Raw genomic sequence first — 11,238 nt, 5'->3', positions numbered from 1 at the left:
GAACCAATGAAAAAGAATGTGGAATGATCAATTTTGATGGGTCCTATAACAAGAAATCTTTCGGTCCAAATTTGAGAAGAAAGTAGGAAGAGATCATTCAATCTATCAAATGGATATTTATGCCCTTACTTTGGTAGATGTGCATGAGTTATCTACACTTTTACAATAGTGTTTATACAATCAACTTGAAACAAATATTTAATAACAATCTTAAATCAATAATTTAATTAATAAATAACCAATACACTAATATTTTACTTTAAAATATTCTATAAATATATGTATATATTTATATTAGTATAAATATTTTAAATATTTTACATTCATATTTTATTCAAATGTAGGGATATCTATGTCATTTAATAAAATATATCACTTTCTTTCCTCTCACTTTCACTTATACCAAACAACCAAACAATAATCTCACTTTCTTTTCCTTTTCTATTCACTTTCAATCCTTATATTTTCTTTTCTTCTTCTTTCTTTTCTTTTGTCATCCAAACAAACCCTTAGTTAAGAAGGTTTTTCATGAGGTGCAAGTTATATTATCAACCACTTCCATTTTGAGGAAATATTATCAACCGTTTCATCCACCGAATTTTTATTTGTAGAACCTTTAACCAATACCTTGAGGGCACTTATCAGCAAGACTCTTATAAATTTTGCTGCAAATTCTTCTCAAATAAAAGTAAATTAATACTCTAACATGACGTGGAGAGTAATTTTTTTTACTTTTGAAAGTTGACAGGGGAGAAATCTGGACCAAACATAAGCTTTGGTGAAGAAATGATATTTACCATGAAGTGCACAACATTAATCAAACACATAATTCACCTGGCAGCAAGATGATAAGAAAGAATAATATTGTCAGTGGTGTGTGTACCTGATCATTTGTCTGTTTCTTCTTCACGACACGTTTTACTGCCTAGATTTTGAGTAGGGACCCCATGTGTGTCGTTTACTAAGTTTTTTACTTTCAGTTAAAAATTTGTATACACATGACAGTAAATTATCAAAGGATTATAAAGAAAATATTATTTGATAGAATTTGATAAAAACTCTCACACCATTTTCTCTATTTGAAAAGAAAGATATAGAAAGTGTGATGTGATATATTTATAATGTAATTAGAAGAGAGAAATAGAAGAAAATGAAATGTAGAATATGATTGAAATTTAGTGAGTTTCTTATATCTATCAAGTATCAACCAATTATAAATTCCAGTTTGTATGTTTTTTGAAGGTACATATGTCCAAAGTAAGTTATTTTTAAGGATCCAATGAATCAAATTGACTGGAAAATGTAAATAATTCATAAACCATATATCCCCTCAACTTTCATTCTCATATTTTAAAAGTAATTGAATGATTAAATTGCTGGAGTTTTTTTTTTCTCTCTTCAAAATAATCATATTCGAGATATGTCAAACTCTAAATACGAGCACCACTGTCATTTGGAATTCAAATATTTGTTCGTTATATTTCTTGAGTCTAGCTAGCCTCTTATACTAGAATTTAATTAGTAGATTTAAAATACTCTGAAAACAATTTACTATATTCATACAGCTCATGAAATATATAAGTAAAAAATGATAGTTTGAGAATCAAATTGGATGTTTAGTAAACAAAATGCTCCATTTTTTATTTTAATTTTTTAGTTTCTTCAGTTATTTTTATTATCAATTGAGACGAAATAACCTATTATTTCCCACGCAGAAGTATTCTCCTGGATATGTTTGAAAACAAATATTCCTTAAGGATGTTTGAGGCTATGAGTTTGGGGGTATGAAACTAGTTCTAATTGGGCTTCTACTTTGTTTGGGTCCGAGTAACACTTCTTAGACACGGCTATTATAAGAGAATTACTTTTCTCACCCTTAAAGTTTCTCGTGCACCATTCAAATTTTCATTTCTACATCCGTTTGAATTATATCATATGAATTAAAAAAAAAATTCGGATTATATAATCCAAACCATGCCTATGTATAAGAAAATCTCATAAACTTCCCCTATCAACAGCTAGAGATTTCTAATGTAAAAATCTCCAAAAGACCCTAAATCCGAACCAACCAACATTGTGTCATTCTTGAAGTTTAAATCCAAACCAACCAACATTGTGTCATTATTGAAGTTTTCTTGACCGAATTCACCAAATTTCATCCCTTTTAAACACCAAACAGAAGGTTAGGTCACATTTTTTTTTTCTTTCCATAATTTGTTCTTAAATTTTCCTTTTTCAATGGGTGCTATATTGTTTCATATTATAGGGGATCGGGGGTTCACTTGGTTGAGCTAAGGGATAAAAGGAGGTAAGAAGTAGAACCCTTGGGAGGATAAAAAATACTAACTTTTGTCATTTAAAAATAAAATGAAGTAATTGTTTTGGATTATATAATTTGAAACTAATTGATCATATTTTTGGATTATATGATTTGAAACAGTTTAACGTGTTATGAAATATTTTCTTTTTATTGATTTGTATATGTGATTTTAGTTTTTTTTCCAGATATGGAGCTACACCCCGATCGAGATAGAGGCAACATACCTACAATGACAACATCAGATAAGCGAGAGTGGTTAGAGCATACCATTGTGCAGGGGCAGAGGAAGCAAGAGTGTTGGACTCGAACCATCTCAGGTGCTAGAGCCTGAGCTCCAACTTAAGGAGGAGGAACCACAACATCAAAAGAATGAGGAATATTATCCCCAAAAGACTTGTTAAATTATAATCAAGTTCAGTGATAAAGTTCAAATCGGCACTTTGGGGATTTAGTCGCCCATATCTGTAAAATAATGAGGCGACACCAACAAAGATCGTCACAATCAATAAATAAACCGCCAAGCTCAGGCGGTTTATTTGGAGGGTTGCAAATTTGTTGTCGTAAAATTGTAAATTTCGTATAGTGAAGTAAATTTTTTGTACTTGCAATCTAAATAAAAAAACTTATCACAAGATTGACGAAGAAACTACCATATTGATGATACAAATATAGAACTCACCAATCTTCAATCAGTTTGATCAATCATACAATGCATTAATTCGTCAAACATTTCGCCCTTTTTAAGCATCGTGCTTTAATGGATTTATGTTGTCATAAGTTAATCGGAAGATGAAAGCAGAACACACATCATTTCGGAAGCGTTACAAATAAATCAACATGAGCATTTTAGATTTGATGGTATTATAAACATACCTTCCAAATGAAGAAGTACTACCTTAAAAATCAATCAATACCTCAAAGGCTGAAGAGAGAAAAACGAGTTCAAATGCAAAGTCATATCTCGGAACGATCACTCAAAAGATCTTCTTATTTCTAAATCATAACTAGACCGTTCTAAATTTTAATGTCCAAAAACAAAACGAACATAATGTTTCACCAGAGTTTGCTGGTTGGCATAAGATGCAGACCAACTTATTTTAAAAATAGAGATATATCTCGCATATACAAACCCAAGTCTTGGGGGCTCATCACAACCTTAGGGGATGGCCTATATCTAGCACGTAAATTGTCAAACACTTCACTCTTTTATGCCTCGTGCTTGGGGGACTATGTACGTTCCTGAATATTTCGGACCATTAGTATGTCCCAATAATCCAAATAAGGTATATTTACTAAGAAGGGCCCTATCCAACAGGACTTTACAGAAGAGATCTCACCCTTAGACTTAAGGCCTTATAGACTTTTTAAATTCTGATTAACATTTAATGTCTCAGGGGATTCGACCTCAAAGGTTTTGCCGATCTTAAAAAACAAATCGGTTTGTCAATTATTGGCTCGTCGCCAGCGGTCTCTCCATCAACCATAAGAGTACCTCACTGTCATTGCCATGGCAGTGAAAGCTCGAGGTGTTAATTATCGAGCAAGAACATATAAACTTCCAAGAATAGAAATTTGATAGAAAAGTGTAGAAGGACAATAAACTTTTTGTCCAAGAGTTATAAAGTAGGAAGCAAAATCAACAAGAAGTTTCAAACGAAAAGAATTCCTAAAGTACAACTACCATCTCCCTTTTTACAAGATCTTTGAATGACCTAGTCTCCCATTTTTATTACCATCAAAATTGAAGACAACCTTGTCAATTTATTCAAAAGAAAACAAAATTCATACAGACCAATTTTATTCTTAAGATATTATTGATGGGAAGTTAATACCATTCGGACGAGGTCACTCCCAAGGAAAGTCGGAGAAATATTGAGAAAAGTATCAATCCAAACATTCTCAACCAATAGGACATATATTTTATTTGTCTTACCCTAAGGCACTCAAGAAAATAATATGTGGATGTGTGTATTTTTCACTGACCTCCATTTGTACTTTGCAAGTGAACTATTTTTATAGAATAACTTGATATTGAAGTAAAACAATAGTAATTGTTTGATATTTTTTTCTTCTACATCTCTTTTGTTCTTCAAATTTTGTTTTCTCTGCGCGCTTCTACTATAGAAAGTTGAGATTGTGACGAAAATTTAGAGATTGAAAAAGACAAAATGCATCTCTAATTCCGTTGTCAATTGTTAAAGACGCCAAATTTATGTCAAAATTTATTTTCTCTCTACAATTTCATTTATTATTTCATTCATTCACGTGTTCTATCACATTGAGTTGGTTTGAAATTTGAACTACTAGTTGTAGTAATTTCTAGTTTGTCGTTATTTTTGTGGGGGAGCATACTATGGACCTGGACCGAATATAAATCTTACTATTTTAAGTAAATTTTAATAAAATATAATACTGGCCAGTTCTTAATTATTTTTTAAAAATGGTAAGAGCTCGCCTTTTGACTATTTTTGAAAGGTCCATATTAAACACATCGTAATTTTGCTTGTATAGTTAAATTGATAATTCATATTGAAATATTATACAAATCTCATGACATTGATTTTTAGGTAAAAAATCGAGAGTCCTTATCTTTTCTACGAATGGTTTGTAAACCTATTTGATTTTTTTTTTGAAAGATTGTAAACATATTTGATTGTTTTGTCTCCTAAGTGGTGCTAGTGTGTTTATTTTTCTTTTGGTGGGTTTAGTACTACTTATGCTTAATCCCTTTATATCTAATAGATTCTTTGCCGTTAATTTTTTTTTACATATATCATAACAAATTTGCAACATACTCTGGTTTATTAATACATACATTATATATATATTTTTTGAAAAACAAATCACTTTATGTATCAAGATCCTTAGCAAGGAAGAAGGAGATGAGATTTTTTGGTGAAAATAAGATTAATATATACATTATATATATATATTTAAAAAAAAACACTTTATGTATATCAAGATTATTAAGCAACAAAAAAAAAACTTTATGTATATCAAGATTATTAAGCAACCAAAGAAAATTGACCGAAGGAAACACATTCAAATGATACAATTTAAACATTCGGATCCATGTCATATAGAAAAAGATGCCTTTTGCTCTTTGTCACAACATGATCATCATGATAATAACAGTCCAGCACCACCCTACCTTTACATACACAACACATACATATATATATATATATATATATGGATGGGGATATTTTGACTCCAAGAGTAAGTGTAATATCTTACTCCAAATCTTGACCTTTAATTCTAATATTGGTTAATGACTTAGATTAATTGATATGATAGGCTTTAATTTCATTTTTTACTGTAGTCAACACTTATTACCACAAAATAACAAAACAATAAATGTCTTTTAATTGCATGATATTTTTTCTTCTTCCATTGTTTTTTTTTCACACAAAAATATTTTTTGAGGGTTAAATTAAAATCCTTTCCTTGAAATTTTGAAATAAAAATTTCAAGATTCACTCATTCTATTCTATTCCTTCAAAAAAATTGCATAAGAAAAAAAAATTTGCATATATTTTTTTACGCTAAAAGAATTTTTTTTTCTTCTCCCTTTACTTTTTTTACGCTAAAAAAATTGCATATATTTTTTTTTTTTTAAAGAAAACAATTGTAAAATTTAAAGAATTGCATATTTATTCTTTCTTCCGTTACTATTTTTTATACGACATATTTTTTTTTATTTCTTCATTATAATCCTGATCTTTTCTTATGTTTTTTTTTTTGTAAACACACATTTTTGTACTAATCTGTCACGAAAAAAAAGATGATAGAGGAAGTAACCCTAGTCTTTTCTTATATCTAATTCATTTACAATAATTGCATAAATTTTTTTTGGGTATTTTCTTATATAAATAACGAAAAATTAAAATAATCATCTCCATCGTAATTAGTTTTTGTTGTCACTGACATACATAGATGTTGATGTTGTTTGAGAAAGAGCTCAAGAATTCAACATAACATAAAAAATAAAAAATAAAAAAACACGTGAATCCAACATAACATAAGTAAAATTAGTTATTTTAATCATTAATTTAAATTAAATAATAAAGACAACATGTACAAATGTAAGAACACTTACCTACACATGTATTAATCATGTTTAATTTTTATTTCAAGGAAAGGATTTTAATTTAACCCTCAAAAAATATTTTAGCGTGAAATAAAAAAAAACAATAGAAGAAGAAAAAAAATCATGTAATTAAAAGACATTTATTATTTTGTTATTTTGTAGTGATAAGTGTTAACTACAATAGAAAATGGAATTAAAGTCTATCATATCAATTAATCTAAGCCATTAACCAATATTAGAATTAAAGGTCAAGATTTGGAGTAAGATATTACACTTACTCTTGGAGTCAAAATATCCCCACCCTATATATATATATAATTTTTTTCTTCTTCTTATAATGCAAGTTTAGTATGAATAAATTATTCTATGTAAAAGTTAGAAGTATATATAGTACAATCAAGCATGAGTAACTAAGATTGAAAATACCTTCTGCTAAAGAGATTAATAACAGCATCTCAGCAAAATATATAGCTAGCAAAGTTCATTCTTTAGGCAAAAAGATTAAAATGTTGGAAAAGACACTTTTTGAGCTATATACTTAAAAAATGCAACATTGGAATAGACATATACCTGAATCTGTGTTAACATATACCTAAAACTTTGTTTCCTTCCATGCTCAAATGCCTAACTTGTCTACTTTTGATTCAAGCATCTCACATGAAAAATATCTATACATACACAAAAAGTGGTACTTTTCTATCTCCTTTTTATGAAAGCTAGCTATAGATCAGCAACATAATAAGTGTCTTACCCCTTTGCACTTTCTATACATATTAATTTTAGTTAGCATCCACATTTGCTTGAATAACTAAAATGACTTGTGTTTGTTTCTGTCTTTCAGTTTCTTTGCTATATGAATGAATTTGTCTCTCACCATATGCAAAAGGTATGTCATATATTATGTACCCTTCAAATCTAATCCACTATTATCTTTCTTGTTTTCTACTACATGAGAATTGCACTTCTCCCATCTGATTTTGCTCATTTCCGCTGAGAAATAGACATGTGTAAGTTAACTCACACTGAAAATACACCTGCATAAGTTAACTCACGCTTAACTATTTTGACGAGAATGAGCAAAAATAGATGAGAGAAGAGCAGTACTCATCTACTATATACACTTTCATTATATTATATATTATTTTTTAGATAGACAAATGTTAGGTGAATTTAGAATTTGAAATCTAAACCTTGGTATTGATTTGGTGCTATCCTTCAAGTCATGGAGCTTCCTTCTTGAAACATTATATCATATAATATTAACATACTACTTTAACTTCATTTAGGGCTTGACCAAACCATATGCAACACCATGACATATATAGGAATATTTTTTATATATATATAACTAGGTTAGGTAGCTTCTAGGTTAGTGTTTTTGTGTTACTTTTACGTTGGTTAATTTTAGTAAATCATTAATCAATATCATTGACAAATAAATATATTATCTAATGCTTTCTTATCACCCTTTAATTTATATCTTTCAATTGAGTTTGAACTTAGCTTAAATAAACTTTTTTAATGTGTATGAAAGCTTAATGAAACTTCTTTATTTCAACAACCAACATGATTAGACATGTGGACCGTATAGTGATCTCAAACAAACACCAACTAGTGGATTCAAGAGTTAATGATCATTGTAGTATAGAACTTGCCAAAATCAGTTAATGGCTTTATGCATATCAAGTGATGAAAATTTGTGGTTAGTAGCATTTATATAAAGCTTAACTCATTTAGCTTACAAAGGAAATTTTCATATATGTAGAAACTTCTATAATTGCTATACTCTTACACATTTGTTTTATATGACACAAAATTACAAACTATAGAAAAATTTATAGCATGCAATCATATAGTAAAATGATACATTATTGAATTTCTTAACAAAGTTAATTAATTTTTTCCATGGAAATTTTTTTATTGAAATATAAATAGTAAATTTTTTACAGAGAAGGTAAAGGCAAGTGGAGTTTGGTATATTGTGGAAGCATCTAAGGATATGATATCATATGATCTTGTTGGATGGAATCAAAATCAGCATCCAACAAAAACAGACAGAAACTAAAGAAAATTCCATAACCAACCAACCAAAAACCCAAAAAACCAACTTCTTCATCATTTCTCAAACTCAAAAACAACTTTAACAAGTACAAAGATAATCATAAATAAATAAGAAAAATAAAATAAAATTAAAAAGAAAAACAAAAGAAGAAGAAGAGTACCTAACTTAAACAAAAAGAGAAAAATCTTAGCAAAACTTTGCACTTTTCTCTTCTCAAAACCAAAAACATATCATGAATTACTTTTCCTTTTTTACCCTTTACATAAATCAACCTTCAAAACCACATAAAAATATATATATACTTTCACTCTAGAAAGATAAATTTAGTATATAATAATATATATACTAAAATACCAAACAAGTCTTATATATATAACACAAGCAAAACACAAATATATTACAAGAATACCATATAAGGTATAGTTATGAAACAGTTTCAAGTACCATTTGAATGAGGTGAAGAACTCTCAGAAACAACTTCAACTTCTCTTTTGTGAAAGTTTCTGTGACAACCACAAGCAGCACAAGTGAGAGAACCATTTGTACTTGGCATGAACTCTCTACAACCATCAACAGCATAACCTCCAACATTAGCTGCATGATTCTTCTGACACTCTCCATATTTCACTACACTTCTTTGTGGATCTTCTGATCTTCTCACAACTACTTGTCTCTTCCTCATTCTTCTTCTCTCTTTATACCTTCTTCTTCCTTCAAAACCCTGCAAAGAATATGATGAATTTTTTCAAAGTTTTGGTGAATCAGTTAACCATAAATAGAGAGAGAGGAGAGAGGGAGGGAGAGAGAGAGACAAAGGAGGAGGGGTTACTCTGTGTGTGTGTTGAGCCCTAACCCTAAAAATGTGAGAATGTGTATTTATATACGGTAAACTTGATCAGCTCAATAAATATTAAAGTTTTGATAAATAAGTGGAGCCAGGTCATAATCACTTTTCATACAAAAAAGATCATAATCACTTTTCCTACAAAAAAGCTCATAATCACTTTGTTTGTTTTAATTGTTTATTTTACATATGTAATATTTGATTAATGGTGGTTTTTCTGAACTTAGATTTTTTTTTTTTTTTGACAATAACGTAAAATTATATGAACTGTCATACATTTAATTGTACTAACTGAAAATCATAGTTAATTTTACACACACAAAAAAAGCAATTATACTCGGTAGCAAAAAAAGTAATTATATTTATTACCATTTTACTCATTAATTCTCATATGTTAGCCACGAAATCTTCCTTATATTTTTCAAGAGTTGTTTTGAAAAAATTAAAAGACAATATGAGCTATATGAGTTCCTTTAAACAAGATTTTACTTTCAAATTTTATAAATAAGATGATTATCATCCACAAAAGATGATTAGCCATATACTTTAACGGGCATTAGTAATTGATAAAGGCCCTGGATACTTTGTACCTAGAATATTTAGAAACATAAATAAACTATATATAACTAATAGCACTTAAAAAAAGAGTTGTAACAATTCAAACAAAGTTAAAATTGGAGATAACAATGGAAGAAAGTAGAGATTTCATACACACAAGTAAAGAGTGGTATACTAATTTACTTATAAAAGTATTCAAAGGTTTCTCTCTTTTTTTAAAAATAAAAAAATCAATTAAGCTGCAAACTTGATCATAATTACAGTTCCAGTTGGATTAATTATTTATTTATTAAACTTACCAATGATTGGCTTAATATATTTTGAACCAATAATAAATGGATTACAAATTTTAAATTCCTTTACAAAATAAAGTTAGTAGCTAGCCAAAAGTTAAAAAGGAATGTAATTTGTAATTAGTTTAATCTACTTTTCAATCATATCTCACTATTTGATATTTTTGCAAGTATTAATTTAGAAAGAAAAAAAAAAGGTTAAAATGAGTTTTATTTTGTTTTTTTGATTGAGTTAAAATGAATTTTTAAATGAGTTTTTGAATATAAAATGAGTTTTTATATTGTGTAAAATATTTTTCAGACAATATCTATATGTATAAATATCTTTTATACGATCACCGCATAAAAGTTAAAATTAGGTTATAATTACCAAGTACAAAATAGTAAAAATAAATAAATAGACTTCATACATTTTTTTTACAATTAATATGAATATATAACTTTGACACTTTTTGTTATATTATTTCTCAAAGAGCTAATGGATTTTATTCAAGGCATAATAAGACACTAAATAAAGACAACTCTTCTAAGTTTCAACTGATATTCAGTCATTGGTTCACTACGTTGTGGAAGATTAATTCGTTTCGTTAAACCCAACCTCTTCATATTTGATTGTAGTTATTAAATTTTACTATGATTAAGATACAATTTCTTAATATTTTATTTTGCAACCTTTCATGGATAATTTACTTTTTTTTTTTCTTTCTTTCTTTCTCTCCACCTAATTTACCATTAGGTAATTCTGAAAATAAAGTTAAAGAGAAACGATTCCCGCGCATGTATATTTAAGGAAAGGGCCTTAATAGTGATGGGTTTAATTTGGAAAACTTTATGCTTTTCACCTAAATAGTGATGGGTTTACTTAGCAAAACAATAAAGATGGGTTTGATTTGGAATGACCAGCTAAGCCAGAATTAAGTCTCACACGTACCGTGGCCCCTAACTTGATAGTAAAAGGAAATTTTGTGGGGTGTACTGATTCGATACCAATAACATTTGTCTATAGCACTTGACCTAAAAACGTGACCACGATAGGTAAGCTTTGCCAACCTTGTACGACAATATTTTTCA

At 28.7% G+C, this 11,238-nt stretch overlaps 1 protein-coding gene across 2 annotated transcripts; it reads right to left on the bottom strand.

Annotated features, from left to right (window-relative positions):
- Positions 1–8,658: 8,658 nt before the first annotated feature.
- Positions 8,659–9,333, bottom strand: LOC11414468 (mini zinc finger protein 2). Of its 2 annotated transcripts, none has more exons than XM_039826776.1 (2): positions 9,302–9,333; positions 8,659–9,193 (listed from the first exon to the last, which is right to left on the bottom strand). In XM_039826776.1, exon 2 carries the CDS (start codon positions 9,152–9,154, stop codon positions 8,909–8,911), a length of 246 nt encoding a protein of 81 aa, XP_039682710.1. In that variant the 5' UTR covers positions 9,155–9,193; positions 9,302–9,333; the 3' UTR covers positions 8,659–8,908. The 2 variants fall into 2 exon arrangements, with proteins under 2 accessions (XP_039682710.1, XP_039682709.1); XM_039826775.1 differs by having other exon boundaries at positions 9,285–9,313.
- Positions 9,334–11,238: the final 1,905 nt, after the last annotated feature.

Source organism: Medicago truncatula, chromosome 6 (assembly GCF_003473485.1).
Source record: "Medicago truncatula cultivar Jemalong A17 chromosome 6, MtrunA17r5.0-ANR, whole genome shotgun sequence".
NCBI lineage: Eukaryota > Viridiplantae > Streptophyta > Magnoliopsida > Fabales > Fabaceae > Medicago > Medicago truncatula.
This window is presented reverse-complemented; position numbering and strand designations above follow the sequence as displayed.

What these genes read in the sequence shown, in the direction of transcription:
- LOC11414468 (XM_039826776.1), bottom strand. Translation starts at nt 9,154, where the DNA reads ATGAGGAAGAGACAAGTAGTTGTGAGAAGATCAGAAGATCCACAAAGA.